Source organism: Heptranchias perlo, chromosome 15 (assembly GCF_035084215.1).
Source record: "Heptranchias perlo isolate sHepPer1 chromosome 15, sHepPer1.hap1, whole genome shotgun sequence".
Lineage (NCBI taxonomy): Eukaryota > Metazoa > Chordata > Chondrichthyes > Hexanchiformes > Hexanchidae > Heptranchias > Heptranchias perlo.
In genome coordinates, this window is record NC_090339.1 from 65,717,489 (window position 1) to 65,734,768 (window position 17,280).

The 17,280-nt window shown below is 45.7% G+C and overlaps 1 protein-coding gene across 4 annotated transcripts in view; it reads right to left on the reverse strand.

Annotated features, from left to right (window-relative positions):
- The window catches only part of ints6l (integrator complex subunit 6 like), a 180,692-nt gene that overhangs the window by 7,861 nt on the left and 155,551 nt on the right, over nt 1–17,280 (reverse strand). For 3 of the 4 annotated variants that reach the window (XM_067997343.1, XM_067997342.1, XM_067997341.1), the window contains 6 exons: nt 16,651–16,745; nt 14,217–14,330; nt 12,181–12,396; nt 11,883–12,009; nt 1,728–1,870; nt 662–893 (listed from right to left, as the gene is read on the reverse strand). In XM_067997343.1, the coding sequence (XP_067853444.1) occupies nt 662–893; nt 1,728–1,870; nt 11,883–12,009; nt 12,181–12,396; nt 14,217–14,330; nt 16,651–16,745 (927 nt within the window). Of the gene's footprint in view, nt 1–661; nt 894–1,727; nt 1,871–11,882; nt 12,010–12,180; nt 12,397–14,216; nt 14,331–16,650; nt 16,746–17,280 lie in introns of those variants that run through there. The other variant, XR_010965808.1, reaches the window with a different exon arrangement.

A 17,280-nucleotide genomic window follows, 5' to 3' on the forward strand; every position in this document is an offset into this window, starting at 1 on the left:
CTTGTTGGAGATGGTCATTGCCTGGCACTTGTCTGGCGCGAATGTTACTTGCCACTTATCAGCCCAAGCCTGGATGTTGTCCAGGTCTTGCTGCATGCGGGCACGGACTGCTTCATTATCTGAGGGGTTGCGAATGGAACTGAACACTGTGCAATCATCAGCGAACATCCCCATTTCTGACCTTATGATGGAGGGAAGGTCATTGATGAAGCAGCTGAAGATGGTTGGGCCTAGGACACTGCCCTGAGGAACTCCTGCAGCAATGTCCTGGGGCTGAGATGATTGGCCTCCAACAACCACTACTATCTTCCTTTGTGCTAGGTATGACTCCAGCCACTGGAGAGTTTTCCCCCTGATTCCCATTGACTTCAATTTTACTAGGGCTCCTTGGTGCCACACTCGGTCAAATGCTGCCTTGATGTCAAGGGCAGTCACTCTCACCTCACCTCTGGAATTCAGCTCTTTTGTCCATGTTTGGACCAAGGCTGTAATGAGGTCTGGAGCCGAGTGGTCCTGGCGGAACCCAGAATTTTCACTCAGAATTTCCAACATTAGACAATTCATTAGACAATAGCTGGCTTCAACCAAGACTGGCAAACCTTGTGATATACCACAATCACAGAAAACATGGCCGAGTCATGCTTTGCAATGATGGGCGTACCTGTGTGTACTGCGACAGGCTTTACAAGGTTGGGCTGCGGTTGGGCTCCTGGAGTTGAAGGTGGCCCTTTTCCTCCAATGTGATTGATTATCGGTGGTGTTTGAGGTCGCCGCAGTAACGGTGACATGCTGCGTCTTCTCTTCAGTGATCCTGGTGTGTTGGGTTCTCCCGGCCGTTTCACCTTGTTCTGTGGTCCCGCTACAAATTCATCCGCCTCATCGATCATCATACCCTGATTGTAAAAAGCAAACAAAACACACACAAATTATGCACGGCCAAAGGTAATGAAATCTCCATCAGGAGATTAGAACAGATCAATGGTTTATGCGCAGCAGCTCAGCGAACATTAGAGCACGAAAACATCAAGTGCAGAGATATGGAGTGTGCCTGTTTTAAATATAAAATTCAAACACATCAGCCTGGAGTCCTCACTTGCACCCTCTCCCCTTCCAATCCTGTGTACTGTGCCCCCCCTGCCCCGTTCTGTGATACGGCCTTGAGTCACCTCGCCCCACTCTTGGGAATTTTCTTTCTCAAAACCCTCCCCCTCGCTCCACTCAATCCCCAACTTCAAAAGCCTACTTATGACCCACGTCTCTGACCATGCTTTTGGTCACCGTGTCTAATACTCTAATGCTCAGCTGCGACCTCCCCCCCTCCCCTTTATGGGGAGTGCTGAGCTGTTTGTGACACTACAGGTGCAGTGCAGGTGCAAGTCGTCCCTGACATGATGCCAAAATGCTGCTGCCAGCCCCAAGCAGCTGAGGCAAATATGCAAACAGTTTATGTTTAGCAGGACCCTCTCACTCCAGACTGTATCACAGCCCTGCAATGGCAGTCCATGTTCGTCATTACTCATCCAGATACTTTGTTCAGTCTCAACTCAAACTTAAACGCTGTCGGGGATCCAAGCACTTTTGTTTCAAATCCGATCAGATGACCTGAAGCTTCAAAGCTAAAGATCTTGCCCCTTGCACGATGCTCAAAATCTGCATCGTCTAAACACTGATATAAACTCAAAGAAATTGACAGTGGTCTGTTTTCCTAAATGTTTCTAGCTGCCCACCTTCTTGTCCTGCTTGAAAGGATTGCCGAATGTGTGGAGCCGTTTGGGTTGGTCTGGGTCAATCTCACGAAGAGGAGAAGGCATGAGTTTCAGGTATTCTTGATAGTTACCCATCTGTGCCACAGGAATGCTGTGCAGATAATCTGTAATGAAATGAAAAGAAAGCTGGCGTTAGCTGCATAGCAACTTGTATAGCATTAATAATATTGCTGTTATGCATGTCTGGTGGTTGTACTGATAAACACCTTAGAATGAACACAGTAAAACAACCATCTGATTAATTTTGCTTTATTCATTCTCAGGATATAAGCGTTTTATTAGGACTGCAGCATTATGTTGAATAAAACACACCAAATTATCCTGCTGCTGGACTGTGGCTGTGTACAACTTGCTGTGTCCCTTTAACACTGAAGTGTAAATATTGTGCCCAGCTCGAGTGATGTAGAAGCTGATTAATTGACCCCAGGATCTGCTAAAACCTGAGATTAAACTGGCTTTCGTTTTGTTTTGTGACTAAGAATTTTGCACGTTTGTCAATGTGATGGATACAGGCCCATGATAGACACAATGGGTGAATTTCCTCACCGGGGTGGGGGGGCTCTCTCCAAATCAGCTGCCTTAACCTCAGCGGAAACCCCGTTTACAGTGGCCGATTGGCAGAATCCCCAATTAAATTCTCAGTAAATGCTATTGCTCATGGAGAGTTATACTTTTGCGGAGGGGTGGGGTCGGCAGTGAGTGGGTTGCTAGAGTGTGGAGTGGCAGAGGATGCATTTCTCCAGTGAAAGAATGGAGACAGAAATTTGTAAGAATTTAGAAAGAAGTTTGTAACAATTCTGCTGAGGCAATGATGCAAGTGTTTCTCGATTAGTTCCAGGAAAATAATGAATGTTTCTCTTCACCACTATCTGGAGAACAGATAGCAGAGCTACAAAATTAACCTGCTCCATAACCAATTACTGTTTTTGAATTCTCGGTATAAACAAAAGAAAGTCAGGTGCTTTGTCTCTCTGAGCTGGATGATTTCTGACGTTAAAAAAAAGTTCTTAATAATTTTCATGTGAAAATTTTATTCAAAAGTCCTCCTTAAATTCATTTTCCAGCTTGTTTTCAAATCATTTGGAAAACCAAACTCAAATACTGCTATAGTCTGAACAAAGACACGCTTTAACATTTGTACCAGGAAACATTAAAAATTGCTGTAAACAATAATTGTTTCAAGTTTCTCAGTATAAACAAAATAAAGTTGTTGTGATCACCCTCGGGGGGTAATTTTGACCTTGTGCGCTGCTGTGAAACATGTGATCATGAGGCTGCAGCTCCTTTATATTTCCATTTGTTATTTATATTAATGATTTGGATGAGAATTTAGGAGGCATGGTTAGTAAGTTTGCAGATGACACCAAGATTGGTGGCATTGTGGGCAGTGAAGAAGGTTATCTAGGATTGCAACGGGATCTTGATAAATTGGGCCAGTGGGCCGATGAATGGCAGATGGAGTTTAATTTAGATAAATGTGAGGTGATGCCTTTTGGTAGATCGAATCGGGCCAGGACCTACTCCGTTAATGGTAGGGCATTGGGGAGAGTTATAGAACAAAGGGATCTAGGAGTACAGGTTCATAGCTCCTTGAAAGTGGAGTCACAGGTGGATAGGGTGGTGAAGAAGGCATTCAGCATGCTTGGTTTCATTGGTCAGAACATTGAATGCAGGAGTTGGGATGTCTTGTTGAAGTTGTACAGGACATTGGTGAGGCCACACTTGGAGTACTGTGTACAGTTCTGGTCACCCTATTATAGAAAGGATATTATTAAACTAGAAAGAGTGCAGAAAAGATTTACTAGGATGCTACCGGGACTTGATGGTTTGACTTACAGGGAGAGGTTAGACAGACTGGGACTTTTTTCCCTGGAGAGTAGGAGGTTAAGGGGTGATCTTATAGAAGTCTATAAAATAATGAGGGACATAGATAAGGTAGATAGTCAAAATCTTTTCCCAAAGGTAGGGGAGTCTATAACGAGGGGGCATAGATTTAAGGTGAGAGGGGAGAGATACAAAAGGGTCCAGAGGGGCAATTTTTTCACTCAAAGGGTGGTGAGTGTCTGGAACGAGCTGCCATAGGCAGTAGTGGAGGCGGGTACAATTTTGTCTTTTAAAAAGCATTTGGACAGTTACATGGGTAAGATGGGTATAGAGGGATATGGGCCAAGTGCAGGAAATTGGGACTAGCTTAGTGGTATAAACTGGGCGACATGGACATGTTGGGCCGAAGGGCCTGTTTCCATGTTGTAACTTCTATGATTCTATGATTGAAGGTTGTCGACTCGCTATCACCCGTTTTACACCATCGTACAAAGTCAAAACCATCCTTGGTCTTTCTCCATGTGAACATGAAGCTCTCGATAAATGTGGAACTTTATCCAAAAATGGCTTTAAAAATTAATTCTCCAGCGTGTTTTGAAATATCCCAGGACGTTATGGGAGGTTAGGGAGGAAATTGCGGGTCCCCTAGCAGAGATATTTGAATCATCGACAGCTACAGGTGAGGTGCCTGAAGGGTAGCAAATGTTGTGCCTTTGTTTAAGAAGGGAGGCAGGGAAAAGCCTGGGAACTACAGACCGGTGAGCCTGACATCTGTAGTGGGTAAGTTGTTAGAGGGTATTCTGAGAGACAGGATCTACAGGCATTTGGAGAGGCAGGGACTGATTAGGAACAGTCAACATGGTTTTATGAGAGGAAAATCATGTCTCACGAATTTGATTGAGTTTTTTGAAGGGGTAACCAAGAAGATAGATGAGGGCTGTGCAGTAGACGTGGTCTACATGGACTTTAGCAAAGCCTTTGACAAGGTACCGCATGGTAGGTTGTTACATAAGGTTAAATCTCACGGGATCCAAGGTGAGGTAGCCAATTGGATACAAAATTGGCTTGACGACAGAAGACAGAGGGTGGTTGTCGAGGGTTGTTTTTCAAACTGGAGGCCTGTGACCAGCGGTGTGCCTCAGGGATCGGTGCTGGGTCTGCTGTTATTTGTTATTTATATTAATGATTTGGATGAGAATTTAGGAGGCAGATGACACCAAGATTGGTGGCATTGTGGACAGTGAAGAAGGTTATCTCGGATTGCAACGGGATCTTGATAAATTGGGCCAGTGGGCCGATGAATGGCAGATGGAGTTTAATTTAGATAAACGTGAGGTGATGCATTTTGGTAGATCGAATCGGGCCAGGACCTACTCCGTTAATGGTAGGGCGTTGGGGAGAGTTATAGAACAAAGAGATCTAGGAGTACAGGTTCATAGCTCCTTGAAAGTGGAGTCACAGGTGGATAGGGTGGTGAAGAAGGCATTCAGCATGCTTGGTTTCATTGGTCAGAACATTGAATACAGGAGTTGGGATGTCTTGTTGAAGTTGTACAAGACATTAGTTAGGCCACACTTGGAATACTGTGTACAGTTCTGGTCACCCTATTATAGAAAGGACATTATTAAACTAGAAAGAGTGCAGAAAAGATTTACTAGGATGCTACCAGGACTTGATGGTTTGACTTATAGGGAGAGGTTGGATAGACTGAGACTTTTTTCCCTGGAGAGTAGGAGGTTTAGGGGTGATCTTATAGAAGTCTATGAAATAATGAGGGGCATAGATAAGGTAGATAGTCAAAATCTTTTCCCAAAGGTAGGGGAGTCTATAACGAGGGGGCATAGATTTAAGGTGAGAGGGGAGAGATACAAAAGGGTCCAGAGGGGCAATTTTTTCACTCAAAGGGTGGTGAGTGTCTGGAACGAGCTGCCATAGGCAGTAGTGGAGGCGGGTACAATTTTGTCTTTTAAAAAGCATTTGGACAGTTACATGGGTAAGATGGGTATAGAGGGATATGGGCCAAGTGCAGGCAATTGGGACTAGCTTAGTGGTACAAACTGGGCGACATGGACATGTTGGGCCGAAGGGCCTGTTTCCATGTTGTAAACTTCTATGATTCTATGAAATAACGTGAAATGCTGCCAGATGAGGAAAGGCCATTTCAATCTGTACACTGATGCACGGTTGGAAGTTCTGGACAGCTGCACATGCTCAGACTGCAGCACTGAACACATTAGTTATGTTTCTGCTTCCCTCCCCACAGTTACTGAGTTTTAGTTTGTAATACGAATATGGAGTTTGAGTCAATCAAAAAGCATGCGGCCCGAGGGGCAGGAAATGCAGCTCTATTGCTGGCTCATTATGCAGAGTTAGATAATATATTTTGTGTGGATATGTATTTGACAAAGTAAATTACAGCTGTTCTTAGTCAGAACTCCCACACTTTTGAGACATGCATTTCTGTCCTTTGCATTTGCAGATTTTTGGAACAGTACATATTTATTCATGATTCCTAAGACTGTGTTAATGCTTCCACCGTGCAATTTAAAAAGAAAGTGAATCTGACGTCAGAGCAGACCAATTACATGTTTAGATTTTAAGCCAAGTCCTATGTCAGAGGTTGCCGTATGTATAAAGGACTGACAGTACCTCCCTCCCTATGCTCAGGAACACAAACTGTGAGCTCACAGTTCCCCACGTGACTTTTGCTGATGTAATACTCATTGTATGTTGGAGGTAATTCATTGTGTGTAAAGTGCCTGGAGATGTGTTCAGACGCGACACGAATGTGAGGCTTTCTGTCTTCTTTGACTTAGGCTGGAACGCGATGAAATGGATGTTGAGGGGCTCTCAAAATCTTGCCAGCTATTTAATTAGTTTCTCGATTGGTTGACTAATACACACTCATTTTATCAGTTTGATTGATAGCTGCAGTGCTACTTACAGCTCGGAACGCTGTTTATCTAGTGACAAGTCACTGGATACAGCCACAATCTGATCCATAACATCAGTCGCTGCTCCACTATACACTCCTCTCTTAATTCAAAGTCACTCATTCAAATGATCTGATAATTCAATTTTTTAAGCATTAAATTCCCACTTTGCAGTGTTACATACATTACTCAATTTAAAATTATTGGAAATTCAAACTGTTTAATGCAAAAACCAGCTTTGAATGATCAGCAGTAGACTGTAATGTAATATAAGAACATAACAAATAGGAGCAGGAGTAGGCCACACAGCCCCTCGAGCCTGCTCCATCAGATCATGGCTGATCTTTGACCTCAACTCCACTTTCCCAACTGATCTCCATATCCCTTGATTCCCCGAGAGTCCAAAAATCTATCGATCTCAGCCTTGAATATACTCAGTGACTGAGCGTCCACGGCCCTCTGGGGTTCACAACCCTCGAGAGAAGAGGATTTTTCCTCAGCTCAGTCCTAAATGGCCGACCCCTTATCCTGAGACTGACCCCGAGTTCTAGACTCTCCAGCCGGGGGAAACAGCCTCTCAACATCTACCCTGTCAAGCCCTCTAAGAATTTTATATGTTTCAATGAGATCACCTCTCATTCTTCCAAACTCCAGAGAGTATAGGCTCATTCTACTCAATCTCTCCTCATAGGACAACCCTTTCCAGGAATTAATCTAGTGAACCTTCATTGTACCGCCTCTAAGGCAAGTATATCCTTCCTTAAGTAAGGAGACCAAAACTGTACACAGTACTCCACGTGTGGTCTCACCAGAGCCCTATATAATTGCAACATTACCTCCTTACTCTTATACTCCAACTGCCTTGCAATAAAGGCTAACATACCATTTGCCTTCCTTATTGCTTGCTGTACCTGCAAGTTAACTTTCTCTGATTCGTGTACAAGGACACCCAAATCCCTCTGAATACCAACATTTCTTGGTCTCTCACCTTTTAAAAAAATTCTGTTTTTCTATTCTTCCTACCAAAGTGGATAATTTCACATTTCCCCACATTATACTCCATCTACCACCTTCTTGTCCACTCACTTAACCTGTCCATATCCCTTTGCAGACTCTTTGTGTCCTCCTCACAGCTTACTTTCCCACCTGGCTTTGTATCGTCAGCAAATATGGATACATTTCATTCGGTCCCTTCATCTAAGTCATTAATATAGATTGTAAATAGCTGAGGCCCAAGCACTGATCCTTGCGACACCCCACTCGTTACAGCCTGCCAACCTGAGAATGACCCGTTTATCCCTACTCTCTGTTTTCTGTCCGTTAACCAATCCTCTATCCATGCTAATATATTACCCCCAACCCCATGAGCCCTAGTTTTTGTAACAACCTTTTGTGTGGCACCTTACCAAATGCCTTTTGAAAATCCAAATATACTATATCCACTGGTTCCCCTTTATCTACCCTGCTAGTTACACCCTCAAAAAACTCTAATAAATTTGTCAAACATGATTTCCTTTTCATAAAACCATGCTGACTCTGCCTAATCATATTATGATTTTCTAAGTGTCCTGTTTCTACGTCCTTAATAATAAGATTCCAGCATTTTCCCTACTCCTGATGTCAAGTAAGCTGGCCTGTAGTTCCCTGTTTTCTCTCTCCCTCCTTTATTGAATAGCAATGTTACATTTGCTACTTTCCAATCCACAGAGACTGTTCTAGAATCTAGGGAATTCTGGAAGATCATAACCAATGCATCCACTATCTCTGCAGCCGCCTCTTTTAAAAACCCTCGGATGTAGACCATCAGGTCCAGGGGATTTGTCGGATTTTAGTCCCATTAATTTCTCCAGTACTTTTTCTTTACTAATCTTAATTGCTTTAAGTTCCTCACTCTCATTAGGCCCTTGGTTCCCCACTATTTCTGGTATGTTTTTTGTGTCTTCTACTGTGAAGACAGATGCAAAATATTTGTTTAACATCTCTGCCATTTCCTTATTCCCCGTTATTTCTCCTGTCGCAGCCTCTAAGGAACCCATGTTTACTTTCGCTAATCTCTCCCTTTTTTTGTACTATCAACTGGAATTAAGCCCTGTTGAAAAGAGAGAAAAGGAGGGATACCGCAGCTGGTTAGAGCTGAAGGAAAATGAGTGGGCAGTCACAGGAACAAATCCCATAGTCTCCCCGACTGTGGCACAACACATTACAGCATTTTCTATCAACTAACAAGCTTGCGTAGGTCAAAACAGTCATGAGCATAGCCATTCTCCATCTGCTTTTGCCTGTGAAGAATTCATGGTGATGGGGTGGGCAAGGGTCATAGAGTCATAGAGTTATACAGCACGGATAGAGGCCCTTCGGCCCATCGTGTCCGCGCCGGCCATCAGCCCTGTCTACTCTAATCCCATATTCCAGCATTTGGTCCGTAGCCTTGTATGCTATGGCATTTCAAGTGCTCATCCAAATGCTTCTTGAATGTTGTGAGTGTTCCTGCCTCCACAACCCTTTCAGGCAGTGAGTTCCAGACTCCAACCACCCTCTGGGTGAAAAAGTTCTTTCTCAAATCCCCTCTAAACCTCCCGCCTTTTACCTTGAATCTATGTCCCCTTGTTATCGAACCCTCAACGAAGGGAAAAAGCTCCTTAGTATCCATCCTATCTGTGCCCCTCATAATTTTGTACACCTCAATCATGTCCCCCCTCAGCCTCCTCTGCTCCAAGGAAAACAAACCCAATCTTCCCAGTCTCTCTTCATAGCTGAAGCGCTCCAGCCCTGGTAACATCCTGGTGAATCTCCTCTGCACCCTCTCCAAAGCGATCACATCCTTCCTGTAGTGTGGCGACCAGAACTGCACACAGTACTCTAGCTGTGGCCTAACCAGTGTTTTATACAGCTCCATCATAACCTCCTTGCTCTTATATTCTATGCCTCGGCTAATAAAGGCAAGTATCCCATATGCCTTCTTTACCACCTTATCTACCTGTTCCGCCGCCTTCAGGGATCTGTGAACTTGCACACCAAGATCCCTCTGACCCTCTGTCTTGCCTAGGGTCCTCCCATTCATTGTGTATTCCCTTGCCTTGTTAGTCCCTCCAAAGTGCATCACCTCGCACTTTTCCGGGTTAAATTCCATTTGCCACTGTTCCGCCCATCTGACCAACCCATCTATATCGTCCTGCAGACTGAGGCTATCCTCCTCGCTATTTACCACCCTACCAATTTTTGTATCATCAGCGAACTTACTGATCATACCTTTTACATTCATATCCAAGTCGTTAATGTAGACCACAAACAGCAAGGGACCCAGCACCGATCCCTGTGGTACCCCACTGGCCACAGGCTTCCAGTCACAAAAACAACCTTCGACCATCACCCTCTGCCTTCTGCCACTAAGCCAGTTTTGTATCCAAAGTGCCAAGGCACCCTGGATTCCATGGGCTCGTACCTTCTTGACCAGTCTCCTGTGGGGGACTTTATCGGGGGTGGAATTTTTTTTTTATTATTCGATCATGGGATGCGGGCGTCGCTAGCAAGGCCAGCATTTATTGCCCATCCCTAATAAATTAATGCAGCAGTCACTGTTTTATTAGGCGAAATTAGACAGGTTAACCATCCCGTTAGTGGCTGCTTATTAAACAAACAATAGTGTGGAATCGAACATTTCCAGACCAGCTTCCAGTAGCAATATTAAAATAACAGCTCAAAAATCACAGCATCTGCTGCTCTAACCGTAGTGCATTTTCCCTCCTCAATTTCTCTGTGCCCTTTGACACGGTCAAACACACCATGCTCCTCCACTGTCCAGCTCAGTGGGACTGCCCTTCCCTGGCTCCACTCTGATCTATCCCATCACAGCCAGAGCATCTCCAGCAATGGCTTTGCTTCCCAGGGAAGAGAAGCATCTAACATTGGCTCCCCTCCTCTACATGCCAGCCCTTGGCGATATCATCCAAAGACATGGGCCAAGATTTTAACCCCGGGCCGGGAAAGGAGCAGGGGGTCGATCCACAGACGGGAAACCCGGAAGTACGGGTTTCCCTGACGTCCTTACGATTTTGACATAAGGCCATCTTTTGTATTTTTTTCTCAGTTTCCCGTCCGATAGGCTGGTCTGATTGACAGGCTGGTCTGAATCGGACGGGAGCTGAGCAAGGAAGAAGATGTTTTCAGGTAAGTGTTAGATTGCATGGATGGGCACGGGGACATCGAGGTAACCGGGGGTTGGGGGGGGGGAAATCAGGAGTCAGTCACTGGGGGGGGGTTTCGCTGCACAGGTAGGCTTGTTGGGCCTGTGGGAAGCACTCCTGCTCCTACTGGCCCACAAGCTATGCTATAAATTCACTTACCTGCAGTTTTGGGTCTTCCTGCCTCCTCTCACGGCATGAAGGAGAAGGCCCGGGAATCCTGGCCCCCAGAGGTTGAAATCATAAAACCTGAAAAAATAGAGGCCCACAGCCTCCTTGAAATATTTTAGTGACCAACCCGCCTCCTGAGAGTGAGTTGATCGCCCTCCCCTCGTCCCCATGGAATCAGCTTTCACACACACACTCTAAAAACATCCAGCTCTACCTCACCACCACCTCTCTCAACCTCTCCACTGCCTCTGTGCTGTCAAACTGCTTGTCCCAAGTGTAGCCTGAGATAGTCCAATCCACAGGATTTGTACAAGACTGACCTCATATTTTTCACATCCCCAGCACAACTGTGACTATCACAGGACTCCTTTGCAGTTAACAAGGTGCGAAACAGAGAGTACCTGCCATCTCACTCTCATTCTCATTCTAAACAGAGAGTACCTGCCATCTCACTCTCATGTGAAACAGAGAGTACCTGCCATCCCACTCTCACTCTCATTCTAAACAGAGAGTACCTGCCATCTCACTCTCACTCTCATTCTAAACAGAGAGTACCTGCCATCTCACTCTCATGTGAAACAGAGAGTACCTGCCATCCCACTCTCATTCTCATTCTAAACAGAGAGTACCTGCCATCTCACTCTCATTCTCATTCTAAACAGAGAGTACCTGCCATCCCACTCTCATTCTCATTCTAAACAGAGAGTACCTGCCATCTCACTCTCATGTGAAACAGAGAGTACCTGCCATCCCACTCTCATTCTCATTCTAAACAGAGAGTACCTGCCATCCCACTCTCATTCTCATTCTAAACAGAGAGTACCTGCCATCCCACTCTCATGTGAAACAGAGAGTACCTGCCATCTCACTCTCATTCTCATTCTAAACAGAGAGTACCTGCCATCTCACTCTCATTCTCATTCTAAACAGAGAGTACCTGCCATCTCACTCTCATGTGAAACAGAGAGTACCTGCTATCCCACTCTCATTCTAAAGGTTCTCCTTACCTTCATCTTGTCCACGAATCAGTTTCTGGGTTGTTTTCAGCAGATTTGATCTCATTCTAGTTAGTTGGTCTAACAGGCTACGGCGAGGAATATCGTAGGCATTCCTGTAAGTCTGAGGCTTAACATCCTAAGTTTTGAAGACAAGGCCATTTTAAAATTGAATTTTCTTGGCAAGAAATCCAAATATAATTTTAATAAAAATACTTTCCATTGTTAACGAGGCAATGGAGCCTCCAGAACAATACAAAAAGCTAATTTTATTTCTTACTCAACCTAGTATATGGAAGCAATTATTTACCTTGTTTAGGATTGCTATCTGAAAGCCAGCAAACTCCTTCATGCTTAGTTCCACGGGCCTGAGTGGTACTTCTCCCGTGATTCCTTGCAGCAGCTGCTTGAAGTCTCTGCGATGAGCCAGGGACAGCACGCTAGATTGGTTCTTAACTTTGATTCCCAGCTCTTGTGGGGTCTTTTTTCCAACAGATGTAATTATACGGTCTGATTCTATTTTGGCCTGAAACACAAATCAGCTTTATATTACATCCATCCCATTACAAATTCAGGTCTGCTGCAGAAACTCTCGGATTCAGTGGTGTCACTCGCTCCCGTGCTGGAGAACTACCCAATATCTATCTCTACGAAAGTGTAACCCAGGAATATAACAATAGTACCCCCATGTGATCTGAACAGGATATGTGTGTTTTTTGCATGTGCCCCTGCACAACTGAGAAAGCCCATAAGAACATAAGAAATAGGAGCGGGAGTAGGCCCTACAGCCCCTCAAGCCTGCTCCGCCATTCAATAAGATCATGGCTGATCTTCGACCTCAACTCCACCTTTCAGCCCAATCCCCATATCTCTCGATTCCCTTAGAGTCCAAAAATCTATCGATCTCAGTCTTGAATATATTCAATGACTCAGCATCCACAGCCCTCTGGGGTAGAGAATTCCAAAGATTCACAACCCTCTGAGTAAAGAAATTTCTCCACATCTCACCTGGTAAGAAAAGGCCAGATACGAATCGTGAAGCTGCTATAATTTACAGAGCAACTGTTACAATCAAACTCACTTTATTCAATCAGTACAACTTGTCTTCATGTAATAATACAAAATAGTGATGACGCTACCCCTCAGCACAACAGTCAACTTGCTTGACTTAAACAAAACACACTAACTGCCCTCCTGCATTCTCCTTCTGCGCCTGGTCAAAGCTCGACTTTATTGTTTTCTTTTTAAAAACCCGACTGTGTCTCTTTGTATCACCTTGTGTTCACAGCCAGAACCAGCCAGAAGGGAAGGCCGGGCAGCCCATCCTTACAAAGCCCCAGGGACCATGGGTGCTTGTTGATTGCCAAGACAGGCTCACAAATTGCTGACTGTTGATAGTCTTTGGGGCAACAACACAGTGAATACACTTTGCTTTAAAACACAACCCTTAAATATAACTCTTGCTCCCCACCCCCCAAATCTTTTCTGTGGAAAAATTATCAAAAATATCCAAAATGTGACACTTCAAATTACACACTCAGTTCTGATATGTGTACTAGACATTTGAAATTTATATACTTTTAAAACAACAAGCTCTATTTAAAAGACAGCCTACCAAATCTAAAATACACTAATGAACTCAGCAAGCATTCTTATAATTGTCTTACAGCAATCTCCTTACATTTCACCTTCCAGATTTCTCTTTTCCCCTCCTCTTCTGAAGCTGGTGACTCACGCTTGCTCCAGTTGCTGTTCAGTATCTTACCCGACGTGTGAATGTGGGCGGTGTGTGTTTGGGAGAGGGGGAGGAATGTGGCACAGCTAAGTCTGAGATTCTACCTACACGTATCATCCACAGGTGAAACACTTCTCAGTTACAGTGACCAGGGCTGTCTGATCCTGACCCCTGCACTCACTAGCCCAGATGACATTGAGGCCAACTGTGGCCCCATCACAGTTCAGCACAGACCATTGATCAGACCTGTAACCTCAGTGTGCTGTAAGGTTCAGTGCCATACCGTGCTAAACCATGGGGAGAGCCAGCTTCATGGGAATAGATCACTCTCCAGTCACAAATGTCAGTGAAAACATTCTTGAAAACCTTTGCACTTTGTCCATTTTATATCCACACCAGCTTTGTAAAACTGCTCAATAATGCGTTAGGTCAAATTTTTAAGTAATTGGTAAATACCTATGTTAAATTTGTAAAGACTTGTTTATTATCCGACGTTTTATAACACAAACTCGCACACTTCATACAGTGTCAGTCTGCATAAATCAATGAGCTATCATATTTTAACAAATGGTGAAAGATACCGAGGATATGAAGCTTGTTCAGTTTATTACCTGTTGGCTGAGTTTCTTGAGGTAAGAAATGACACTGTAACTAAGCCCACAATCGATACTGTTGTCACCAATTAAATTGGGAGCTCCCATCATCCGCAGTGCTTTTTTCAATGGCTAAAGGCATAAATACAACGAACAATCAGAGATCAGCAGTAAGGGCGATGGACATATTAAACTGAGTCACCTATTAAGTATCATTTTATAGCTGTAACACAGCAGAGTGGATTTTGTATAAATTCATTCATTAAAGCCCCTCTGTCCAGAACCTTCTTGGAATGATGCAATCTAAACCGTCAGGGACTTCAGATTATTGCGTAGAGGCAAAGTACATTCACCTACACTCGGCGCGGAACGCCGCGTGCCCCGCTGCACAGCGCGGAACGTCGTGTACCCCGCTACACAGGTCGTGTACCCCGCTACACAGCGCGGAATGTCGTGTACCCCGCTACACAGGTCGTGTACCCCGCTACACAGCGCGGAATGTCGTGTACCCCGCTACACAGGTCGTGTACCCCGCTACACAGCGCGGAATGTCGTGTACCCCGCTACACAGGTCGTGTACCCCGCTACACAGCGCGGAATGTCGTGTACCCCGCTACACAGGTCGTGTACCCCGCTACACAGCGCGGAATGTCGTGTACCCCGCTACACAGGTCGTGTACCCCGCTACACAGCGCGGAATGTCGTGTACCCCGCTACACAGGTCGTGTACCCCACTACACAGCGCGGAATGTCGTGTACCCCGCTACACAGGTCGTGTACCCCGCTACACAGGTCGTGTACCCCGCTACACAGGTCGTGTACCCCGCTACACAGGTCGTGTACCCCGCTACACAGCATCCCTAAAGTTGCCCTCAGCCACAAGTTACGGAACTCAATTGAATTAGTTCAAATTATTAAAAGATTTCTGTGCCAATGAGTGGAAACACAGTACTGGACTGTGTTGATGAATGGAACCATTATGTTTTGGGTTTTATTTACTCCAGATATGTTTTTCTGGTTCAGGCCCCCACTCCCTCCAAACGAGAGTGTCCCTTTTTGTGTCAGATATCAAGGTAATTTCTAGCCAGCCCAGGGGTCAAACAGAAAGACTTAGTCGTTGTACTCTGGCTGACTGGTTACATCCTGTAGGTTCGTGTGATCTGCCTCAACGTTGGACGGCAGTCAAATAAACGTTCCAAAAAACCATGGCTTAGGCTGTAAATTAGCATAATAACTAGATGGTGCAGTGAGTTAGACACTGGCCTTAGACCTCAGGGACCTGATTTAAAAATCTAGCCCAGGCTAATGGGATGAAATCTCAATCTGCTGGTTATAAGTGTTCTACAGAATGGAAGTGCTGTCAGCATGGTGGTTATTTACCCTGCTGATTGCTACTATTATAATATTTGGTAATATTTTAACCTATTCTCGAGTAGAGGCTGGACTTGTGTCAGTTGCAACAGAGAAATTATTTCCTTCATGGAAATGTTGCGTTGGAATCCACCTTTAGCATTCCATCCCAAATAATGCAACCCGTGTAACACAATGCAAAGCAGCACTGCAGCACAATGGACCATTCAACAGTGCTGGACAAAGTCACCAGTATGGTATACACCGAAATTCTGCCAGATGATAGAAAGAGCCAACTTGCACCATACTGAATTTAGCGTGTGAGCCTTGCAAAGGTAACGTTCAAGGGTGATTTGGAGAAGTGGTGGAATTCATCATCGAACGAAATGGAATATTAAGTGGAACAAATGAAGTGGAGCTATCACCAGCCCCCGCCCGCCCCCTCTCCTCCCCCCCGCCCCCTCTCCCCCCCCGCCCGCCTGCCTCCCTCCCCCCCCGCCCCCTCCCCCTCTCCACCCCCCCGCCCGCGCCCTCCCCCCCCCGCCCGCCTGCCCCCCCCGCCCCCTCTCCCCCCCCGCACGCTCTCCCGCCCCCTCTCCCCCCGCCCGCCTGCCCCCCTCCCCGCCCCCTCTCCACCCCCCCGCCCGCGCCCTCCCCCCCCCGCCCGCCTGCCCCCCCCCGCCCGCCTGCCCCCCCCCCCCGCCCGCCCTCTCCCCCCCCGCCCGCCTGCCCCCTCCCCCTCTCCCCCCCCCACCCCGCGCGCCCTCTCACCCCCCCCGCCCTCTCCCTCCCGCCCCCTCTCCCCCCTCCCCCGAGTAATTGGCTCAGTTGATATTTAGATCCATTTGTGGAAGAATACACAGCTGTGTTTAACGCACAAGGTTATTTGGCAAGCAGCAGTAGTACTGCCTAAATAGCCCAACACCTAGGACTGCTAGTCCCCACACGGTGTCAAATTACTGACGGTCCCAATACTGGCTCCCCAACGTTTTCCAGCATCTGAAGAACATTTTCTAATTATTTGTTCCCCCCAAAATAGAAAGTGGACAAGAGCTGAGTTTTCAGCAGCTCCTGTTGCCTTTGTTCCAATGTTTGAACGTACCAACAGATAATACGGAGGCATGGTCTTCAAGTAATTCTCAAAGGTTTGACGCCACTTCAGATTTGGTTTTAGTTTGTGCACTTTGAACAAATCATCTGTAAAGACAATAAAATAAGCATTGAGAAGTTCTCGGATATGATCAAATAAAACGGACACCTATTAATAGCAGCAAACCTCAATCAGATAGGTCAGGTTTACTGCGATGGCACCTCCCTCACCTGCGACTTCGACCACTGAGAAGGACAAGAGCAGCAATGTCATGGGAACACCATCACCTACAAGTCACTCACCATCCTGACTTGGACACATATCCCCATTCCCTCACTGTTGCTGGGTCAAAATCCTGGAACTCCCTACCTAACAGGACTGTGGGAGAACCTTCACCACACGGACTGCAGCGGTTCAAGAAGGCGGCTCACCACCACCTTTTCAAGGGGCAACTAGGGATGGGCAATAAATGCCGGCCTCGCCAGCAACGCCCGCATCCCCAGAATAGATTTTTTTTAAAATCAGCTGCATTAACTAATGCATTTTATACAAGTGGTGAAGTAGTTAATTTATGCACAAATTGATTCCGATATAGTTTAATCAATACATTTGGACGTGGCTTGGTAGCATCAATGACATAAA